Raw genomic sequence first — 24239 nt, forward strand, 5'->3', positions numbered from 1 at the left:
GTTTCAAATCATCCCAAGTAGTAGGTATATAATCAGGGTGTAACCGACAATATTCACTCCACCAAACCAAAGCATAACCAGTGAAAGAACCAACTACAACCTTAACTTTTTTATGTTCATCAAAATTATGGGAGGCAAATATATTTTTTATGTCGAACTCCCATTCAATATATAAAGCAGGTCTAAACGGCCATTAAATGGTGGTATAGATACATTAACCTGATCATGTGCATTTGGATGTTTGTGCATCTCTCGTGACGGTTGTGGTATTTGCAAAGGTGGTGGCACGTCTCCCGCGATCGACAAAGCCCATGAATTGACTCTGGATCCTTTCATGATTAGTAGAAACAAGAAACAGAATCAAAAAAAATGTTCCTATGAACTACTTGGAAGTGGTGCTAAAACGCTCATAGTATAGCAAATCTCAATATCTTACAACTTCTTACCATGCAGCAAGTGGTGACCGGCAATCAGCGGTGTCAAATAACTCCGAAGATTGAGTAAAGCGATTGCCAGGGGAAAGTGCGTATACACGGTGTAGAAATATGTGGAGCTTGAAAGGCTTAAGTATATGGTAGCAAAAGATTAGCAATAATCAATTCAGAGATGCAATGTTGAAGAAACGTTCAACAACGGTACTGTGCTGGTCCTAGGTTATACCGTACTAGAGACGCGAGCCTAGAACACTAATAAGGACACGGCGTAGCACAACTAGCATCAATAAAGGGTATGCAGTAGCTCTAGATAACAAGATATAAGTGAAGATCACAATAGCAGTAAAGATAATGATGTGAAACAACAGCCAAGTAGGATATACCAACTTTCTCTCCAACTTTCCTCTAGAAAAGTTTGTGCCAATTTTCTAATAATTTTTCTCAAGAATGGCACTGACTCAAGCTTTCAAACACAAAAAGAATCACTCAATTACGAGTTGATATGAGCAGTCAAAAAAATTCTAAAACTGGAATAAACTATGTTCGCAAACTTCGGAGGGCAAAAAGACCTATTTCAAAGCCGATTTTGAGGTGTCCAATATTGAAGAAGCTTCTGCAACTATTTAGATACGGCTCGTCGCTAGCTTTAATTTGAGTACTCGCAAAACCAAAACGGACTTCGTACGAGGAAGTTATGCCTATTTTACTGAGCAGTGCACAAAACAGATTTCAATCCGAATTCAGCTACGAGATTGAGTCTAGATAGATCCAAACCTTTTGTTTTGTTTTTCTTCTCTTTTTTTCTCACACTTTTTTTATTTTTCTTTCTCTCCTTTTTTCTCTCTGACTTTTTTAACTTTTTTTCTCTGCCTTTTTTTTCTCCCTCTTTCTAAAACAAACTAGATAAGATGTAGATTGGATCAAGCGAAGATGTGAACGACCTCAACTATGATTATGACAATGAACAGTGGGTAGCACATGATGGAAATTGATGAATGAGGTGGTGGACAGCGGAAGGGACAATGATGCAGCAGCGGCGTGACTAATGTGAACAGAACTCAAAACTCTAAAGGAACTAGACACTAAGACCAGCAACTCGACACAACGATGCAATCGATAATTCAATAATGCAACAAATGAAAAGAAAATTGCAAAGACTCAGACTGGCTTGGACAAAGGATGAACAGATCTAACTTTTTTTTGGCTTTTTCTTGGACAATAGGTAAGAAAATTCTAATCTAGGGAAAACTGGAAATTTACACCGAGCAACCTGAAAACTGATACCACTTGATAGAGGTGGGGTGTCCCGATCTTTCGATGAGATGATAACTATCGATTTGGTGGAGACGACTTTGATGATCCGACTACAAACGTGCACGACGTTGCGCCTTAGCAATCGCTAAACCAACTCCGAGAGGTTATTGACCACGTCGGAGCACGATCAACCTGACCATGAAGGTCTATTCCACCAAGCAATCGAAGAACAAGCAAGAATATGATAAAGCAATCTGAATATTGTGAATATATATGAAGTTTTGATAAAAGTGGAGATCCGAAAGTGGTCTTGATCTGGTTGTTGGACACAAACGAAGTACACGAAGTTGCAATGGCTAACTTTTAAATAAACAAATCGCAAGAAAAAATATACTAGATGGATCTACTTGTATAGGAGCAAGGGGTGGCAGCCAATGAGGTGGGAGGACGTCCCAAGGCAGCCTAAAACTAACCGTAGGTCATACAAGGCCAAAGGGCCCAAGTGGAGGTGATGCAACACCTTTGGACTTATAGTTTGACTCGGATTTTGCTGCAGCATCAGATTGTTTCGTCGATAACTCGACGCTCCGAACGAATTTTAAGGTGAATCCAATTGGGTTGGAAAGAGCACGAAATCTACTTTTCAACACAAAAAAAAAGAATCACCCAATTCGGAGTCCATAAGTTCTTGGCGTTTTGAGTCAGGTATGTTTGTGCAGTTTGAATCTGAATTCAGAACGTGAGAGACTTGGACTCTATCTTCTCTTGACCCAAAAGTGACGTGAGAAGACTTTTTAAACAGCACCTGAACTTCTTTTTTCCCCTTATTTCCATATGTGGATTATACAAATGTCCCATACACCTGCAATTAGACATGGCACTAAAGTTTGTGAAATATTTTTGTCTTGGATGACATAAATAAATTCTTGCATACTTTGCATTAGAAATCACCTCACAAATATACATATATGCAATATTTTTGGTCGTATCCAACGTAGTCATGTCCTCATCAGAAAGCGGACAGAAAACGGACAAAGGTCCGTTTGCGACCGCGCGCTGGGCCGTCTGATTTGTTCATTGTGCCCAAACAGACACACCCGGACAGGATGGAGCCGTGCGCCTGACCATCACAACCGCAGACTCTTTCTTTTAGAAGTAGAGATCCATAGAATTTGAGATACATGTCATCTCATTTTTGATGACTTTTATATTTCTATGATTTTCCTATGCTATAAACCAAAGAGGCCTTAAAGGAAACTCAGCTAGCGCCTGGCGACACCCCTATCTGTCACCTGCCGCTATTCTTAGAAACAAGCAGAAAGGTGGCATTGAACATGTGGTCCTCCCGCCTACACCTCTTGCTTAAGAAGCGGGGAAACAGGAGCCACAGAAAATTAAGAAAATCCTCACGACCACACTGCATCCAAACTTGGCAAAACAACACAAGCTCCCTAAAACAACATTGCGGCTTCGGCCGGGTTCGGTCGCGACAGCAAGGGACGAGGAGACCTCGGCCAGGCAGGGCAGGAGAAATAAGCAAAAGGGGAGGAGGAGGGACAAAAATCCCCTTTTGTCTCTCTCTCTCCCCCTCCCGTCGGTCGGTCGCTTCGTTTGTCGGTCGGTCGGAGAGCTGAGAAATGTACCTCTCGGCATTCTCCACAGCGTCGCACAGCGGGGAGCCCGAGGCCGGGAAGGACATCTCAACCATCGTGGCCGTCGACCGGGACAAGAACAGCCAGCAAGCGGCGAAATGGGCAGTGGATCGGCTCATGGCCAGGGGGAGCACCCTCCAGTTGGTCCATGTCAGGATCAACCAAAGTACACTTCTCGTTCTTTATGGTAAGAGGTATCTGCATGAAAAAGGAAATGAAAATCAGAAGCGACCTTTTCCTACATCTGAACGCCGTCAAAATCAGGCCGACTGAAGTTATGATCGCTAGGGTCTTCAGTTTCCACCTGTATTTTTGTAACCCGTTCACCATCACAGCAGACTGATTTACCTGAAATTAGAGGTTTGGCGATGAGGGTAGCAATAACTTCATAGATGACAAACGAAACGTCCAATTTCCAAGATTGGCGTTATTCTGTGACAATGTTATTTGCGTAATGTCATCATGTGATGAACAGAGAATGCTACACAATCACGATTTACAGCGATTTTGTAGGATGATGCAGATTGCGTTGTTCCAAAATGAATTTGACTTACTGCATAGTTTTAACACTTGTGCATATTCACTAGTCCCCACAGCTATTGATTACATAAGGCGACTAGTAAAGGTTTTATTCTCCTATTTAACATGGTTTAACTTTCCAACACTTACTCTACTTTATTTTGCTATGGCCACATTACAGGGGAAGCAGGCCGCGGAGTTGACACAGATGCAGATATGTCACAACTGTTTATCTCATACAGAGGCTACTGTGCTCGTAAAGGGGTGAGTGTCAATTGAATACTAGAACACTGCCTTCTCGCATCTTGTAGATGTTAGATCAAATTGGCATACCGCTATAGCAGAGCAGACATAAAAAAAACATTAGAGTGAACCATCTATAATAGCTGATACATACCAAGGCTTCGTGAAATAAAAAGGTTTTGGTACTAAGACAGGGAAAATAGTAATAATAACAAGAGGAAGCAAATAGAATCACATAACAGAAGTAATACTGACATATACTGCCACTGCAAATCGCAGATGCATCTAAATGAGGTGATCTTGGATGGCAATGATATCTCCAAAGCAATAATTGATTATGCTACTGGTCACGCCATCACCGATATCGTAGTTGGAGCATCCACTAGGAACACATTCATCAGGTACCTACCCATCCATACTCCATGATTATGCACCATTACATACCTTTGATATATACCTATACTGAACACAGGCATGGACTTTACACCATGCAGAAGATTTAGAAATCCTGATGTGCCAACATGCTTGATGAAGATGGCGCCTGATTATTGCACAGTGCATGTAATACATAAAGGGAAGGCCATCCAAGTGAAGGCAGCCAAATCTCCGGCACCCTTTAGTATTCTCCCTCCGAAGCAAAACTCCCAACCAAACATCGAACCCGATGCATTCCCAAGGTAAGTTTGTGAAGAAGATACATAGCACTTCGATAAATACATCGCATGTTCCTGAAGCTAAATGGTCAGCAGAAATTCACTTATACAGTTAAAAAATAACTTGTCATTTACCGGTTAGATGGTCATTTGGTCACTATGGTTACCTTCAGCAGTTAGCATCCATGTGTTTAATTAAATACCTAGGCAATGTGAATGTAAGCAATATCTCATTTTGTATAATAGACCATCAAGAGAAAGAACCCATCGTCACCGAAGACAAGTAGAACATCAGTAGACCGGTTATCTGGCTACGCAAAGGTCTCAACAAAAGATAGGCATCTCCTCTCTGGAAGGCAAGCACCTCAAAAGGATTTCGACGACTACATCGACTTCATTGCACCACCAAGGCCCTCCGTGACTCGCAGCTCCTTTTCAGATGACGTTGATTTTCCCATGAGCATGGAGTTAAATTCTGTGGACTACGCTGAATCAATAGAACTATCATCATATGCATCCTTGGAAAGCCTAAGTTCAGCCGGGGTAAGAGCATTGTAACCATTAAGTTGCTACAGTGGATCAAGACTTTGCAAGCTGGACATTGATTTGAAGTTATTAGGTACTGGATCATGAATTCTCATATTTTGCTTCGCTTGAATGCAGAAGGATGTAGAAGCTGAGATGAGACGACTGAGACTAGAGCTGAAGCAGACAATGGAAATGTATAACTCCGCATGTAAGGAAGCACTTGACGCCAAACAGAAGGTACAGTTTACATGTAAATAGATGGACCTGAGTATAATGTCAAGCAGTTCCTAAACTGACCAAACTCTCTTGATATAATGAAATAAACAATCTAACTGCAGGCGGCTCAGCTGTCCCAGATGAAGGTGGAAGAGTCTAAATTGTACCAAGAACTAAGGAGTTCAGAAGAAGAAGCCCTTGCGCTTGTTGAAATGGAGAAAGCAAAGTGCAAAGCTGCGCTGGAGGCAGCAGAAGCTGCCCAAAAAATTGCAGAGCTCGAGGCGCAGAAGAGACTAAGAGCAGAATGGAAGGCAAAGCGCGAGTTCGAGGAGAGAAGGAGAGCATCGGACACGGATCTCCGGTACAGGAGGTATTCCATTGATGATATAGAAGCCGCCACACATAAGTTTGACAGGGCACTCAAGATAGGCGAAGGTGGATATGGACCAGTATATAAAGCTGTATTGGATCATACTAATGTTGCTATTAAAATCCTAAGACCAGACGCATCACAGGGGAGGAAACAGTTTCAGCAAGAGGTAAATACGATACAGCATTGCAAATCCTAAGACCTTCATAGTTATGCAGTTATAGCTTCATTATTTGTCAGTCTATTCAGGGCTGCTTTCAGTACTTACATACTACCTCCGTCCTGGTTTATTGGTCCTCATTATAGTCCGTGTTAAATTTTGACTATAAATTTAACTAATAAAAAATTCACGCATGTCAACAAAAATTATATCATTGAAAAATATGTTCAAATACGAATCCAATGATATAATTTTTGTTGGCATGCATTAACATTTTGATGGTCAATTTTTTAGTCAAAATTTGGTACGGAATACAATAGGGACCAATAAACCAGGATGGATGTAGTATTACTAGAGCCATGTAAACACCATGTGCATTCCTTCTCTTTTACTGGCAATAAATATGTTCAACATCAGGGTATTTGTTTGAGGAGACCTCATTTAGCTATTGAGTCTTTAGCAGCATTTTCATTATGCAAATGAAGCCATGATCAACCTGTATCGCATGCTTATCAATGCTTTGCAGATTGAAATACTTAGCAGCATGCGGCATCCAAACATGGTCCTGCTGCTCGGAGCATGCCCGGAGTATGGCTGTCTGGTGTACGAGTACATGGACTACGGAAGCCTAGAGGACCGGCTCTGCAGAAGAGGCAACACCAAACCAATCCCATGGAGCATCCGCTTCAGGATCGCCGCAGATATCGCTACCGGCCTTCTCTTCCTCCACCAGGCGAAGCCAGAACCACTTGTCCACCGAGACCTGAAGCCCGGCAACATCCTCCTCGACCACAACTTCGTCAGCAAGATCAGCGACGTCGGCCTCGCGAGGCTGGTGCCACAGTCCATAGCTGAAGTCACACAGTACAGGATGACGTCCACAGCCGGCACATTCTGCTACATCGACCCTGAGTACCAGCAGACGGGCATGCTGACCACCAAATCCGACATATACTCGTTCGGCATCCTGCTGCTCCAGATCATCACAACCAGGTCCCCCATGGGCCTCACGCACCAAGTCGAGCATGCCATAGAGAAAGGAGCCTTCCAGGAGGTACTCGACCCGACGGTGACAGACTGGCCAGTGGAAGAGGCCCTGGCGTTCACGCAGCTGGCTTTGAAATGTGCGGAGGTACGGAAGAAGGACCGGCCAGATCTCGGAAAAGAAATCTTGCCAGAGTTGAACAGGCTGCGGACTCTTGGACAGGAGTATGAAGCTGCCCAGGTCAGCAACACGAGCTACTCGAGCGCCACTTCACACAGTTTCAACAATGATGATGTATCGTCGCCATAAGAATGAATCTTCCATGGTTGTAATCTGGAAAGTCAAGCATGTACATACAGAGAGACAGACAGGAGAGCTGCCTTCCGAGCCTTGGAAAAAAGGCACTGCTGCCTTTGCTCTGCTCATATCCGGACTCAGATGATATGAACATGGATTGCGTTGCAGCAGGCGATGAAGAGGCCAACATAGTCACGGACTTTAGCATGTAGGAAAAGAGGAGCATATAAAGGAAACTCAAGGCAATGCCTGTATGTAACATACAAAAAATAACAAGTTGTAAAAGCAGCCTCAAGTTTTCAACTATGTTTTGCCTCTATTTTCATCCATCACCAGAGGTCACCACACAAGGTCCTTGAGAAATCCGCTTCGGTACAACCCCCCTCACAAAACGTATAAAGGGTAATCTGGACATTTCACAACTTCCGTATGTATGTGCGTCAGCCACCTAGAAGTATATGCCGTACGATTGGGAAGAGGACCCGCTACTGGCCCAGCCCACTAACAGGGACCATATAGAGCAGCACGCCCGCTGCTGGGCCGGCCCACCAACAGGAACCGGAATAGAGCATATAGAGTCACCAAAAAGAATAAATGCCATGGCAAGATTCGAACACGTGACATTACACCGTCTAAGGTGTGCTGCTAGCCAGTCGACCTATTAACTGCTTTGTGTTTTAAGCCAACGCGGGTATTTTATTAACACACAGAAGCGGCACAATTGAAACAGTGTTTACAGAACTTTGAAATATCTGAAAATTGTGACCATCTTTTAAATGCCGAATATTTCTTCAAATTCTGTGAACAATATTATAAAACAAAATTTGGAAACACGATCATTTTTTGAAATCCACAAACTTTTTGTAATACGCTAATTGTTTTTGAAATCAAAGTTTTTTTAATATTGAAACATTATTTGAATCTATGAAAAATACTTAAAATGAGAACAATTTCTTGAAAACTCAAATAAAATTTTAAAAAATTGGAACACATTTTGAAATTCCGAACACATTCTAAAATGAGAATAAAAATTGAAATTCGAAAAAAAAAACACGAGCAACTTTTAAAACTCTAAGCTATTTACAGAACACAAACAAATTTTCAAATTCATTTTTTTTAAATTGTGAACAATGTTTAAACCGTAAAGAAAATTTTGAAACTCCGTTTTTTGGAAAACATGCACAAATTAAAAAATCTGAACATGTTATCAAACGTGAAGGATTCTTGAAAACATGACGAAAATTAGAATTTGTGATCATCTTTTGAAAAAAAAAAGTGAACAATTTTTTAATATGTTGATTTTTTTAAAAAAATTATGAATTTTTCTAAAAGAAACAGAACAAAAAGAAACAAAAAATAGAAAATAAAAACAAAACCAAAACTGAGAAAAATCAGGAAAAATGGTTTAGGAACTTTCTAGTAGTCGTCAAACTGGCTAGTAACCTTCCAGAAGATTTGCAATACCGGTGGCTCGAACGCTGAGATGGGCCCGCCCATTCTACAATCGTGTGTGCGATTGTCTGACGATTTGCCGTAACAAAAAAGGTCAATAAATGGACAGACATGTCGTGACTTGCATACTATGTCGAAACTCGCTCAAATCTGGCATGGATGCCTACCATGGGCAATGCCCACCTTCGTGCAAAATTCGAGGTCATTTCATGAATGACAAAAATTAGGCCATATGTTCAACGGAGGGTGCCCGCGTAGGCAAAAAGGTTCTGTTTGAGAGCACGTTGTTTCTCAACATCGTTGAAATGGCTCGAATTCCGCTCATGGACTTGTATGACCAATTCAAGGCACCATGCCAAGCTGTTTGGGTTTCCAACAAGTATTGCATTTTCTAAAGTTTTCTCGGTCAAAAAAGACTGATAAATGGTTGGATGTGTTGCAACTTGCATACGGTGTTGAAATTCGTTCAAACATGGCATAGATGCCTACAATGGGCATTCTCACCTACTTACAAAAGTTAGAGTTATTTCAAGAATGTCCAAAATTAGACCATATTTAGTGGAGGGTGTCCTGCCAGAAGGCACCGTCTGAGAGCACGTAGTTTCTTGACAACCTTCGAATGAACTCAAGATTTTTTCATGACCTTGTATCACTAATTTGAGACATCATGTCAAGTCGTTTGGGTTTTCGACAAGTTTTGCCTTTTCTGTAGTTTTCTTGATAAAAAATGCTCATAAATGATCGGACCTATCGCAACTTGCATACGGCGTCGAAAATCGTTCAAACATGGCATGGAAGCCTAACAAGGTCATGCCGACCTGTTCACGAGAGTTGAGGTCATTTTAAAAATGTCAAAAAAATAGTTTGTTGTTTCGCACATACCAGGTCGATATGAGTGAACATGGGTCTGCCCATTTTAATCTGTTCGTTGCCTCTGAGATGCCGTTTTTTGAAAGATGGTTCCAGGTCGGTTTTACCGGTTTGGGAAAATGTTCATGAATTAATTTTTTCTTTTTTCCATTTCTTTTTTCTTTTCCAAGACTGTAAAGTTCAAAAATGTTCAACATATTTATTTATCTATTCACATTTTCCAAGAAGTTTGAAGAATTCGAAAAATGGTCTCGTTTTCAAAAAGTTCAGAGTTTTAAAATTGTTTGGAATTCAGTTTTCCCATTTTTCAAAATTTGTTCAGAGTTTCAAAATGTGTTCGACTTTCAAAAAATTGTTTGCCTTTTCATATGTTATTCAAATTTTAAACAATGTTCGCCTTTAAAATAGTTACGTTCAAAATTCCAAAAAAGTTCAAATAGGTCGTCGTTCATACTCTCCCCGCCTGGGCATATTGGGCACAATGACCAAAACTCTAGGACCAAGGCTTCGTCGCATGGGAACTAAATACTTCCTCCATCTAGGTGTGTAAGTCATCTTATGAAAACCAAATAATCCCAAAATACTTAGGCGCGGTGCATTAATTTCTACCTCGTTTCTTGTTTCTTCACATATCAACCAATAAGAGACGATGGGTGTGCATGCTTTTAATTACTTGAGACTACCAAACACGACATGCAGTGATTAGTTCATTGCATGCAATGCTATTAATTAGCATATAAACATTAAGGTCTCTTGTTTTCCCCTCCTCCTTGGTCACGGTGCACAACCTAAGATGACTTAGAGGGTGCTTGGATACGTTTTAGTCCCACGACTAAAAGTAGTGGGACTAAAACTTGCTAGCCTCACCCATGCTTGGATACAAATACTAAATAGACTAAAATGAGTTAATGAGCATTTATTATCCTTCAAACACTCCAATCCCGAACTCGCATGTGTTAAAGGAGAGGAGTTAAATGAGAAGAGAGAGGACTAATCCACATTTTAGTAGGGTTTCCTTGACTAAAATTTTTTAGTCTCAAGATTAGTTCTAGCCTTTCTTTAGTCAGGGGTGATTGGAACTTTAGCCTCTAAAAGAGACTAATTTTAGTCAGATTAAAAATAGTCTCTTGGATCCAAGCATGGCCTTACTCACCTAGACGGAGGGAGTACGTGTAATTCTCACCAGTAATCGCGTGCGGTTCGTTTCCTTTCCTATGTTAATTAATGCCCGTAATCATAGCTGCCACAAAACTCACGCTAATAAAGGCTGCATGACATGCATGCTAATCTGTTGTAAAAGCAAACGCCTGCACGGCCGGTTCCTATTAACGTCGCAGCCCTTATCTCGCCATGATATTTAATACTGCATGGCAGGCTTCCTAAGGCTGGTCATAGTGGGAGTAACATAGATAGTAACATAGATGCCACATAAGCAAAAATGATGATGTGGCAAGTAGTTAATGAGGAGAGAGACAAATAGAGTAACATAATATGTTACCATCACATAGCGGTTTCCAATGCATAATGAGTCTACAAAGTAATAAATGAAGACAACTATGTTACCACACCTATGACACTACCCACTATGAAGGTAGTAACATAGACTAGTAACATATGTATGTTACTAGTCTAAGTTACTTCCCACTATGACCAGCCTAAACTCGGAGAATAGTTTTTAAATTTCCGTGCTGCCAATTAGGCATGATGACTTCTTTGATGGAGTGGTTTACCTCCTCGGTGTGTGAGCGGGAGGTTCTGTGCTCGATTCGTGCCTCATTAAGAATTTTTTGGATTTCCACTGTTTCACTATAGGCCGTTCGCTACTCGACCGAGCCAGACCTCCGTCAGGCCGTGTATAGGTTCTAGGTACACGTCTCTAAATAAAAAAGGTTCTATATACACAAGTCTCGGTGCAGGAAAAGACCATCATATCCTTTATTATGAAGGGGTATGAAAAAATCTCCTCCGTTGATGTGTTTAGGGGGTTGTACCGAAGAAGAAGTGTTTCTCACCACAATCAACAGCACGATGAAGAGATAGCGGTTATGACGTAATCAAACCAATTAAACAAAGTTGTTGCATACTGTTGGATATGTAAACGAGGTATGCATAAGGTCTCAGAATATTGTGGAAGGGAAGTGGAGCATGTTGAGCGATGAAAGTTTTTTTTTTGTGGATAAAGTGGGGCATCTATCAGAGTGATGTTGAGCGATGAAAGTGGATTGCCCATTGTCGGCAAAGTAGGAGCTAGCATGTATAGCTGATTAAATGTGGAAGAAAATGTAACACCGTATGAATCCAGTTGCCCATGAACAAATAGAAAGCGAAGACCACAGAACCATGGCCTCTGCACTGCACCAGTGGAACCATGTGCTCACTTCCCCCACCCCCAGCCTAGACCTATGGTGGCGCCATGGCCAGGCCACACCGCAGCGGCCGATGAAACCCAAGGCTAACAGGCCAGAGGGGAAAGGATTGAATGCTAGTAGGCCAAGGGAAAGGGGGCGCGAGTGGGTGGGGGGTGACCTACCGGAGGGTATAGGCGAGCGGCGGCCGAGCGCCTGGCCATGGCTCCGGCTCCCGTGAGGCGGGGCTGGCCCAAGACTCTTTGGGTCCACCGGTTTCAGGCTTTCAGCCACCAGAATGTCGCACCAAAATCAAATCAATGGGCAACACGTGCGAACGGTGCGAAATGCAGCTGCGTGTGTGTACCGGCATGACAAATCAAACATTTTTCATGACAACATATGTTTGTCGAGAGTCGCAATTTCACAAAAAGATAAACTAAGACAGATTTGACATGCTCGCCAACTAAACTTGTCACCTTTAACAAACATAAAAAATGTTCATTTGTCATGCCTAAAGAACTGACGCTCATTGAGTATTCGGGTCTCACTCCTAGCGGGAATATAAGTTGGGCACGAGGTTTAAGATCATCAAATTTTTAGACCGGCTTAGCCAACAAAAGTTATAACCAGGGGCATGGCAAATGCGATCTTTTTTTATGGCAAATTCTTCAAAACACACGGGGACTCTTCAACCTCTTTTTCTAAAAGATGAATTTTGATTCATTTCAATTACGAAACCTTTTACAGAAGCTTCTAAAGTATGTAAGTTCAACCCTCTTGATGCCACTGATAGTAATCCATAGCGTCCGCAGAACGTCGGCAACTTCTCGTCCTAAACCTAATGCCAGACTTTCTTCGTGTCCTTTATGATCGAGACGAACGTACGAGCTTCTTCGTCGCATTGATCTTGGCCCTTACTCTAACAAAATCCCCAATATAACCAAAAGGTAGTTTTATTTGTACCTCCAAGATCTCACCCATGGGGCGACACCGGCAACATCAGGACCCTTGGTTCGAAGTTCGACGTGATAACCAACCAGCCACCATCACTACAGAAAATTAACCAGCCCCCTATAGGCTAAACGCCCTGTTCTTTGCTTTATTCTTTATTTTTTCCTTTCTGTTTGCAACATATTTATTTATTAATAGAAAATTACCGTGGAACGATTGTTCTACGGTTTGAGCTTCAAAAAAAAACATCAGGACCCTTGTCCATAGAGCTAACTTGTTCAGGGCAACTAATCTAGGGTTCTCGAAACCATCATATTCCTCCATGATTACTGCTTGGTGCATGAATAGCCATGATCACATGTTCATTGCCTTATTCCAATCAGCAAGCACCCAAACTAAACCATGAACAAGTTGCCGTCGAGCTTCCTCCATACTCCTTCGCCAGATTTTAGGCGGACCTCATATCTGAATAGCGGTTTGTAATTGTAGGGCTAAAACCCCGAGTAGTGTGTACCTTGGCTATCACTAACCACTTGGCTACATCCGGTGGCTCAAGTATTTCCTCCTCCCGAATGAAACTCTCTTCCTCTAATTCATGCAAATTCAGCCAGCCCAGGAGGTCCTTTGCTTCCTCATTCCTAGAATTGCCCATCCTCCACCGATCGCAAACCAACCCATCAAAACCCTAGGTGTCTACACCATCAGGGGAAGATCATGTACCACGGGTATATACTATATACCCTACCTAACGTCCAACATAAATGCATGCTTGGGAATCTAAAAGAAGAATGCATGTTTGGATCTTTTCTATAGTCTCCAGAAGAGTAAAGTCTAATTTAAACCTTAACTTCGTATGTGTAGTCTGTAATGAACTCTGACCTTTGAATCCCTGAAATCGACACCCTGTTTTCTCTGATCCCGGTCGTTTGTGACCTTGATGTCGCATCCAAACAGGATTTACGTAGGAAAGGCCGGGATAGCTAAATCAGCTACTCCCTCCGTCTAGGTGTGTAAGTCATCTTACGAAAACCAAATAATCCCAAAATACTAAGGCGCGCTGTATTAACTTCTACCTCGTTTCTTGTTTCTTCACATATCAACCAATAAGAGACAAGAGGTGGGCATGCTTTTAATGACTTGAGACTACCAAACACGACATGCAGTGGTTAGTTTATTGCATGCAATGCTATTAATTAGCAAATAAACATTAAAGTCTCTCGTTTTCCCCTTCTTCTTGGTCACGGTGCACAACCTAAGATGACTTACTCACCTAGACGGAAGGAGTACTGCATGCGGAAAAAGTCAGTCCACCTATGATAGCCTCTACTCTCGCTGACGAATGGACCCACATGTCATCGCCATCTTCTCTAATCTCTAGCCGTCTCTCCAAAATCTGGTACAGAACGTGAGTGCCCGCCGAACTTTGGGCTGGAACGCCGGCCTCTGCGGCGGGCCGGAGGAACTGTTGCGCGTGTCCGCTGAGTTTCTCGGCAAAGGTGGCTGCAGCACGGCGTACATGGCAGTGCTCCACGACGGCAGCGTCATGCCCCTGGAGCGGCTCCGCGACACGGCGCGGGTGGCGGCGTCGACCAACCAAAAAGGATTTCGAGCACCACATGGCCCTGCTCGGCCGTCTCCGCCATCCCAATGTTGTGCTCGTGCCGCTCAACGCCTACTACTACGCCCGCAAACGGTCCACCACTTCCGTTGGGCACCTGCCGCGTCCGCGGCAGCTTCTGCTCCGGTGCGACTCCCGTGGAAGTTGTTGCTTCGGCGGTACTGGCTGCTCCTGCGAAGAGACGCCGTGAACCCCTTCGACGTCGTGTGAGGTGTTCTGCGTGACGAGCGCAGCCACCGCTGTGCAACGCGGCGCGCGCGGTCGCCGGCGCCGTACACGATAGCAGCACCACAGGGAGTATGCGCTGCTGTCACTCGCGCAGGAAGAGGAGCCAACGCTGTAGGAGGAGGATTAAGGCTGCTCCAACAAGGAGTACACGCTGCTGTCAAGGGAGGACAAGGACATCGCCCCGTCACCAACGAAGCCTACTTCCGAGCCCATCTGATGCGTGCGTGCCCATTTGTTGTGTGCATGGCTGCCTTCGGAGCTTGATTAATTTGCGCCAGGCGAGCTGACCGGTGACCCGACAGCAGCCCACGCCCACCTCCCCACCTAGAGTGCTCCGGCGCCGAACCTGAACTGCAACCCCGTGCGCTAGCCCCACATGTAAGGGCTGCTTCTTTGCAGTCAATCCAGAACTGACCATGCCCACGTCAGCAATCCCAGTGTAAAAACGAGCCAAGGTGAGTAACGACCGGGAATTAGAAGTTCAGGGTATGGATTTCAGGGATTCCAAAGGTTAGGGTTCATTACGGACTACGCATACAAATTTAGGGTTTAAAATAGACTTCACTCTCTCCAGAAAGACAAACAGCACCAGGAGCCTGCGGAGCAGCATGGGACGTAAACGCATCTGCTAAACCACGGCACCAACATGATAAAAATCAAGTATATAACCGCCCTTTTATTACCAAATTATTCTAAAGTACACATCTGGAGTGCTCAGTCAAACCAGCACGACAGGGAGGAGGGCCGCCTACCTAGGGTTCTAGACTAGCCGTCTCAATGCTTGTGAGCGAGCTGCTTGAGAACATTGCCGAGGTCGGCCTCGCCCTTGGTGCTCTTGACCCACTTGGCCTTGATCCTCACCCTCTCGATGCTCTGCTTCACCGTCCTCGCGATGCTCGCCTTGGTCCTGCTCTTGAAGAACTCCTCTGCCTCGTCACCCTTCTCGTCCGTGGCGAGCTGAGACAAATCAACAATGGTTCCTCCGTGTTAGCAGATTCTAAGTTTCATTCGTGCACATGCATTTGCTTGCATGAGCGTGGCATATAACAGGTATGACATTTACCGGTGAGACAGTGACGGTGATGAAATAGGTGAGCAGGTGTCCAGTGAAGGTCTCTGCTATGTAGTCCCAGTTTTCCTGAACCACGGACAAGGCATTTAATTAGCACAGAAGAAGAACGGAGATGCAAAAATAGCAATGAATACCTTCAACCATGTCCATGCCACCTCATGCGCTGCTGCAGTCACTCCGCGGAGCACAAATATGCAATCCTGATTCCTTACCTATGGATGCAATATATCGCAAGTTTAGCTGGCTGAAAGTAAACTGTATCATCAAAAATGTTATATCGCTTCCTTGTTACCTCAGACGATAGCAGGAAATTCAGCGCTTCACGAACAACATCAGGGTCAGGGGACGATGCCAAAGAACCTTCAAAGAGGATCGTAAATTTTGTGAGATTCCACAAATCTCATTTTAACTTATAAACAACAAAAGGGAAATACTAGCTTACCAAGCACACGGACTTTTTCCTGGCTCAGATCAGTTTCCCTGTAAATCTTCAGGAGAGATTCATACCCACTTTTGTTTGACTTGTTCACGGTCTGCATCAGTGCAACATATGCAGCCTGTACAATACAGTAAGATGGTTAACAAGTGGACTCCACATAGTTTGCAAGGTTATATAGCTATATGCTTAATTTATGTTTTATCACAGTGCTAACCTTTCGGACATCTGGTGGGAGGAGTGGCGTCTCTCTGTCTTCCAGAAAGACATTAAATCGACGGACAGCCTCGTCTATGGTAGACTGATGGCCTAGTTCCGCTAGAGCAGATAAGAGGGTACCTCTTAACAGTGCATTCAGGTGACCCTCCCCACTCTTGGCATCCCAGCCAACTCTCCTGCAAAGGACGGATTTTTGGAAGGTTAGAAGAGACTGCACGATAAACTATCCTTCCACTACAGAATGATAAAAGCAGATAACTTACTGTGCGAATGGCTCAAGGAAGTCAATTAGGAACTTCTTCATATTAACCAACTCCTCAGGTGCAGCAACGGCCATCATCTCATATATGCTCAGGCTTGTCTAAAAGGGCAAGAACAAAAACGCTTTAGAACAAAAATCAAGTTTAGGAACAACAAAAGTTAATTATATAGAATAGGAATAGTAGTACGTTGATGGCATGTGCAAGCACAGTATACTCAGTCTCATTCTTGTACGCAGCAATCAAATGCAGCAACGTGACCAGCTTCTGTTTACCAGCCATACAGAGGGCATAGGTGTCATCAAGTACACCTGTATTGATCAGACAGTAATAATGTGAGAATAGTTGAAACAGGGAAAGACTTACACAGTTGTAAGAAGCCATGCAAGAGTTTTACCGTATCTGTCTGCTGCACTCAGTATATTGGTCTCAACTGCATGCCTAAGTCGGGATGCAAGTTCCTCGTCATAACTCACTCTATAGAAACCAGTCTGATCGACATTAAGTTTAATCCAGAAATCATCTTTCTTTTGGCATTCTACGAGCCCTGACAAATTGAAATCCTCCTGTTTTCCACGGAAAAGGAACTTTTGCTGAACTGAGTATGAACAGCAGCATAGTGTGATGGGAACCACCCATTGCCCAACTCCTTCAGACCCACTTGACAGGAACTGTGTCTGCAAAGAGACAAGACCAAAAGATGTTCAGAAAGCCACAAGCCAGAACAAAATTTGATAATAATGATAAAACATGTAAACTTGAAAAGGATTTTGCAGATGTCCATGGCCAACCTGCTCCAGCTCTAGCTTTCCATCCTTGAGTTTTACGCTGACAACAGGATAACCTTGCTGCTTTGTCCATGAGTGCATTAATGTTTTCACTGGCTCACCAGACCCCTCTTCGAGGGCAGCCCACAAGTCCTCTGTCTTGGCATTTGAATATGCGAACCTTTTGATATATGCAGCCAGTGATTTCTAGCAAAACGAAGAACAGTTCAATAAACTTCTTGTTTCCACTCAAAAGCTATTTTAATTTTCAATTGATAGGTTCTCACGAATGTGGAACTAATGTGCAAGTTTAAGTTCCAATCAATAGTCTTTATATAACTACAACTAAGATTGCGTGTAGGTCACCCAACTGTCCAAATACATTAAGAAAATAACAGAGTATGTCCTTCTGAGCTGGGGTGAGCGCATCTCAAAAGAAATCATACGGCCAGGGTCACATGATCTGTTAAACTTGAAAACTGGGAAAATAAGCAAAGCAAACCTGGAAGATCTCAGCCCCAAGGTAGCTTTGCAACATTCGGATAACAGCAGCTCCTTTCCTATAGCTTATAGCATCAAATATCTCATCTATTTCATCAACATGATTTACATCAACCTGGAAATGATAGATAATAAGCCACATATACACATCAACTAGTAAGACAGGTTATAATGTACACAATGGGCATAGTGTGAAGGGCATGAATGGAAAGTTTAAAGTCTCCACTAGTGCATTTAGGAGAGTGTGGTTTTTCTAAACCCCCCATCTTTCAGTGTGACAGGACCAAATTTCCCTCCAATGTTAGAAGCAGTTGACCTTTTCCCTCCCCCCCCCCCCTCCTTTTGTACGGTCATAGCAGGAGACTTGACTGGGAAGAAATACGGTACATGCACATAAAAGATCTAGAAAGCTTCTCAAGCATATGGCAATCCAAATTCTCAAGGCATTTTCTATTTTTCTCAGGTAAACATGACATTTAAAAATATGAAACTGACATATCTCCCCTGTCCAACATGAGTGCAGATCCCTAAAAAGTCATATCATAGCATGCTGACAGTGACGACATAATTGTTACCTCAATTGGATGTGACCCTGCAAGGGCATCCAACCTGAAACCTGTTGTAGATTCCTCTAGAAACTGAATCCAAACATTCCATTCTGGAAAGAAACGATCTGCAGCTAAGTAGGATACCTGCCAAGACAGCAACATTAAATGAGCAACAACATGAAATAATTGTAAGTTCTTGATATTTTTGGTGTTTTCAGTTTATTACCCATGTTGCAAAACCTTCGTTAAGCCATAGGTGTGTCCACCATTCCATAGTCACAAGATTTCCAAACCACTGGTGAGCTAATTCATGTGCAACAACAACTGCAACCTGGACGGATAAGAAGGAATTAACTAATTAGTTTTTATAGGATGGTGTCAATGGCACATGGCCAGCAAACAGCATATGTATACTTACTCAACAAAATGACTTGTAGCATCTATCAGTGCTTATGTTTGTTAATTGCCAGCCGAGAGAAAATTTTGATTTTGTTATCAGATTCAGCATTGTGCACTGATACAACTAAAAATATTTTCATGTGTCTTTGTAAAAGATCTAATGACGATCGAGAACCACATTCCCAACTTAGTGAATGGATGAAACAATAAAACCCCATAGAATGATCCCATGGGTCTCAGAAGGGGACACATAGTACCTACCCTTTGTTTATTAGCAGCTGCAGAGTGTCGCTCATCAAATAGCAAAGCTGTTTCACGGTATGTAACTAAGCCATAGTTCTCCATCGCTCCAGAAGCAAAATCAGGAATGGCAATCATGTCCATTTTTGGGAGAGGATATGGCACAGCAAAGTACCTACAATTACAAATGAGCCATTATTAGCTGAACCCATGAATACAGTTTTAGGTGACAGATACTCAAATAAATACAATCACTTGAAAAGGTTTCCAGAAGGGGTAAAATTTTGATAAATCATCATAGCATAAAAATCATTTTACAAATTGGAAAGACTTATTGTAGACACAAATGCCATCTCTGGGAAAGGTCACCATTTCAACCTATGGGACATAGGCCCTGTTCTTTTGATGGTTTATGGCATAAGCAGCCCCCTCCCCAGCTTATTTTAGAAGCTTCTAAAATGTGCTTCTAAAATAAGCTGGGGAGGGGGCAGCTTATTTCAGAACCCGCCAAAAGAACTGGGCCTTACCGCCTTAGTAATCATCGCATCACAAAAATGGGATTGTAAAGCAATATTTGATAAAGTTGTATTGCATATAGAGGGGAAAATACATGGCTCCCAGTCAAGTGCATATACACAAACGCCTCAAACTAAAACATATAGATCAACATATGGAACTAATGTTTCAGAATGCAGAGGTGCATCGGTTTGACTAGCTATGTGCAATGGTAGTATTATTTACATCAGAATGTTTTGGTAATTATTAGAGTACCAGAACTTCCTAGGCAACACTATTGGGTTTAAGAAATGCAGCATCTAGAGAGAACTACGGCAAGAGCTCAAGACGACATTGTTAATCAATACTAGGGCACGAGATCAGAAAATTACTCCTTGAAGAGGATCAGTGTCTTCACAGCAACCTCTAGCGCAAACTTCCCCTGGGCACTCTTACCAACCTGTGTGTAAACACGAACACTAGTACCTGCAAAGCGGAAATGAGGCCAGTTAAATTCAAGGCATGAACCACCAAGAGGTGAAAGCGAAAGAGAGATCTATGGTAAGTAATGTTGCAGAGGAGCTACAGTACCATCCGCTGTGAAAGCTTCTACATAGTCGAACATGCCGACAATAACGGCCACAAGGTATGTTGACATTATCGGTGATTCTTGAAAGTAGACAATTTTTGTAGGACCATTAACCTTCTCTTCAACAACTGGCATATTTGACAAAGCAACGGTCTCAGACGGAACTTCAAGAGTAATTTTGAATACAGCCTGCATGGGTAAAAGGAACAGTTAAACCCAAAAGTATGACTGATATGTAATATAAGTCTGCTTAATATTTAATCCTTCTGTTCAAAAGATGCACCCTTCTAAACAGTGGGTGAACTGATACATCACCAATTTAGCCTTCATTGAAAAACAAAAAACAAAAATTGCACATGTTTATACTGTTAATTCTAGTCATATTATGACTCCAAAGCAACTTGAAGCAAGCATTATATCTCATTAAGGTATAGGTTCAAATCAAACGATGCTGCTCCCGATGAATATAATCAGGCATCATGGAAGTGTATCCCATAGGGTTGAAGGAAACATCCAACCTGTGCGGCCAAATTGTTTGGTTCAAATCGAGAGCTCGAGTAAACAAAAGATTGAAAACACGGAATTTACTAATCCAACAAAGTGGAATACTAACCAGTTAACAGCCAAATTGTACAGAACAGATAACATCACACAAAATTTCATGGACTTCACGAAAGCCAACTATAAGGAATAGCAATCCACATGAACACTATACGTCACGCATTTCTTCCCTTCCCCGGCACAACGGATGTAATACCAAACGTACAGTATCAGCCAAAAACAGAAAGTAAAGAAGCAAAGCCTTAAACCTTGAAAGACGGTTCATCCCAGCATGGGAAGCAGCGCCTTGCATCAGCAGGTTCAAACTGGGTTACAGCCATGTTCTTCTTCTCCCCATTGAGCTCATACACACTAACAATCAAAAGGGAAAAGATTATATTGTGAATATCTTTATAAATATAAACCTTTCAGATATCAAATGATTACCTTCTGTAAAAACCCTTCATCTTATCATTCAAAGTTCCTTGGAATGCAATTACCAACGTTCCCTCCCCAAGAGGAAGCACTTCATTGAAGCGAATAATCAAGATCTCATCCTCCAGTGCACTGGTAACCTCCACAGGAAGTAACACCTGATACAAAAGATAGCATGATTCATGAGCAAATATAGAAAGAAGTGCCAGGCAGCCTGACATCTCAAGCAGGTGTAGCCTGCTCAACTGCGCAGGGGGGCTAACTTTACTCAGCACTCTATTAGTACTAGTACTCCCTCCTTCCCAAAATATAAGGCGTGATTGACTTTGCACAGCCTTTGATGCACGACTTTGACTGCTCATATATACCAGAGTGCATGGATTAAACATGTATAAATGGCATCATCGTATTTGCCTTTCAAAACAATTTTATTTCATATGTCTGTATACTAATTCTGTAGACATATAATACATGAAAATCATAGTCAAATTTGTGTAACAAAGACCAGAAAAGTCAATCGGCGCCTTATATTTTGGGAAGGAGGGAGTATTAATCATGAGTTAGCTAAAGATTAGCAAAGCATTTAATTGCCCATGTCCACAAGCCACCCATTCACTTCTCACAATTCCCACTCTCTTCTCCATCTCGGTTTCCCTTTTGCTGTCGGACAAAGCATAGGTACTGCCTACTACTCTTGTTTTCTTCCGAAATTTTTCTCCCTTCCTGATTTGTCTCCCCCAAACTAGTTTGTGGTTCCCAAGAAAAATCCTGTCGATGGCAATAAACCTATTCTACTTTTACCTATTTCTAACATATTTATTTGTGAGCTGAAGCACGTGATTTTATTTCCTTATTTTGTTCTTCTGATCTGAAGCGCGGACCTGGTGCGGTGGCAGGGCCCTTCCACTTGTGGCCTGGAGGTCCATCTCGGTTTCCCTTTTGCTGTCGGACAAAGCATAGGTACTACCTACTACTCTTGTTTTCTTCCGAAATTTTTCTCCCCTCCTGATTTGTCTCCGCCAAACTAGTTTGTGGTTCCCAAGAAAAATCCTGTCGATGGCAATAAACCTATTCTACTTTTACCTATTTCTAACATATTTATTTGTGAGCTGAAGCACATGATTTTATTTCCTTATTTTGTTCTTCTGATCTGAAGAGCGGACCTGGTGCAGTGGCAGAGCCCTTCCACTTGTGGCCTGGAGGTCATGGGTTCGAACCAGCCTCGGCTCTGGGTCTTCTGATATATATATGCGGCAAATGCTAGAAATAGAAATATTTACATGCTAGCTAGGGAGCAAACATAATAATGATTTATTCGAGGGATAAAAACCCCATCTTGGTCCAAAATATCTAGAAATACTCACATTAGTCCAGAAAAAAGGGATATATGACAACGCTTGTTTGGGTGCGACATGATTATAGAAGTCCAGATTGGTCTTATAAAAAAGAAATAAATCTAGACCGTTCAGTCAGATGGAAACAGACTATAGCGGTGCAGATTACTTCTGCAGAAAAAGACTCTGCAGATTATAACAACGTAGATTATTCGTAAGAAAAAATCTAGACTGCTTATTTTGATGAGAGCGGGTTATATAGTGTAGGATAGCACTTGGTACTAAATGCCCTGTAGATCAGACTGTGCAGACTGATTTAGTATGTACGGTGTATGGTCATGCCAGGAAAATGCTTGAAATAGTCCTTAACTGTGAAAAAGAAACAGTACATTCTATTCTAACACAGATCATTTGCCTAATATGTAAACAATATGATGACTATTATTGTTGAGCTTTGCCTAATATGTAAGCAGCACATATCTCTTCCTTTGATCCTTTCTCCAAATCTACACCTCATGATGAAATATCACGATCACAATGTTGCATAGAGACAATATATCCAATTTGAGTCAGTTGCAACTCGTAGGCAAAGAACCTATGAGCCCTATAGTAAGCAGTGCACATCCAACTGTTGAGCTTTTAAGCAGCGCGAAATCGATCTCACTCACTTCACTGCCAAGGCAATGCTAAAACGTCAAACTTCCAAGGGCGAAACCTAGACAAAAACCTAGCCGCTGGTCGTAACCCCGTTCCAAAACCCCACCCGACCAATCGCCAAGGCCCAGCTTCCACATCCCAGACCTCAAACGAATAGATCAAACCGAGCCACCAGTGACAATCGCGACGACGCGAGCAGTTAAGGTACCTGGCCGGAGCCCTTGGGCGCGAAGTGCACGTCCCCGGGGGCCACGTCGAGGTCGGCGGCGTTGAGCACGAGGAAGCGCGTGGGCGCGGCGACGTCGACGGAGACGGACACCGAGCCCGCGAAGGTGCAGGCGGCGAGGTCTGGCGTGAGGCGCAGATCGTACCGCCGCGGCGCCGCGAAGCCCGGCAGCCGCGCCTGGCCCCTGAAGTGCTCCGCGCTCTGCTCCGCCGCCATGGTCACCGCGGGCGTCGGTGGAGTGTGAGGGAAGGAGAGATTTGGAAGCGTCGGATGCTCGGAGGAGGCGCTTTGGTTTGGCGATGAGTTTAACCAAAAGCGCTTTGCTTTGCGGTTTTGGGGGCTTGACGAGATGGTATAGTGGGGCAGGGCGGTCTTCCGGAGTTTGATGGATGTACGGCACGGCGCAACCTACAGCCGCACAAGACCAGTTTTTCCCTTGTGGTGGAGATTAGGGCAGAACTACGTGATGGAAAAGAAAAAAAAAACGTGCCAGCAAATCAGTTTTTTCTTTTCTTTTTTCGTGTGAAAACTCTTGCATACTCAGTCACAATGTCATTACATACTCAGTCACAATGTCATTACAATCTGTAAGTGCTTGCTCTGATAGCATCTCTAACAGGCGCCGAACGCACCGCGCGCTAAAAACTGATTTGGCGCGCGCCCATTGCCTGGTTTGGCGCGGCGCGCAGCGTTTGCTCCAGCAACCACGTTGTAAATCCGCGCGCGCGCAGCTCCAGCAGGCG

At 43.0% G+C, this 24239-nt stretch overlaps 1 protein-coding gene and 1 pseudogene across 1 annotated transcript; one reads left to right on the forward strand and one right to left on the reverse strand.

Moving 5' to 3' along the window:
* Positions 1–3127: 3127 nt before the first annotated feature.
* On the forward strand, positions 3128–7640 carry LOC123136984 (U-box domain-containing protein 52-like; annotated as a pseudogene).
* Positions 7641–15428: 7788 nt separating this feature from the next.
* On the reverse strand, positions 15429–23833 carry LOC123136986 (aminopeptidase M1-A). The gene is made up of 19 exons (XM_044556512.1): positions 23479–23833; positions 21292–21437; positions 21114–21216; positions 20307–20493; positions 20108–20201; positions 19242–19395; positions 18808–18912; positions 18609–18725; positions 18035–18148; positions 17557–17739; positions 17163–17442; positions 16955–17076; positions 16769–16866; positions 16504–16681; positions 16293–16407; positions 16143–16210; positions 15985–16062; positions 15842–15916; positions 15429–15735 (listed from the first exon to the last, which is right to left on the reverse strand). The coding sequence occupies exons 1-19, from the start codon at positions 23710–23712 to the stop codon at positions 15553–15555; spliced, it is 2634 nt and encodes an 877-aa protein (XP_044412447.1). The 5' UTR covers positions 23713–23833; the 3' UTR covers positions 15429–15552.
* Between the last annotated feature and the right edge of the window lie 406 nt (positions 23834–24239).

This window comes from Triticum aestivum, chromosome 6B, assembly GCF_018294505.1.
Source record: "Triticum aestivum cultivar Chinese Spring chromosome 6B, IWGSC CS RefSeq v2.1, whole genome shotgun sequence".
NCBI lineage: Eukaryota > Viridiplantae > Streptophyta > Magnoliopsida > Poales > Poaceae > Triticum > Triticum aestivum.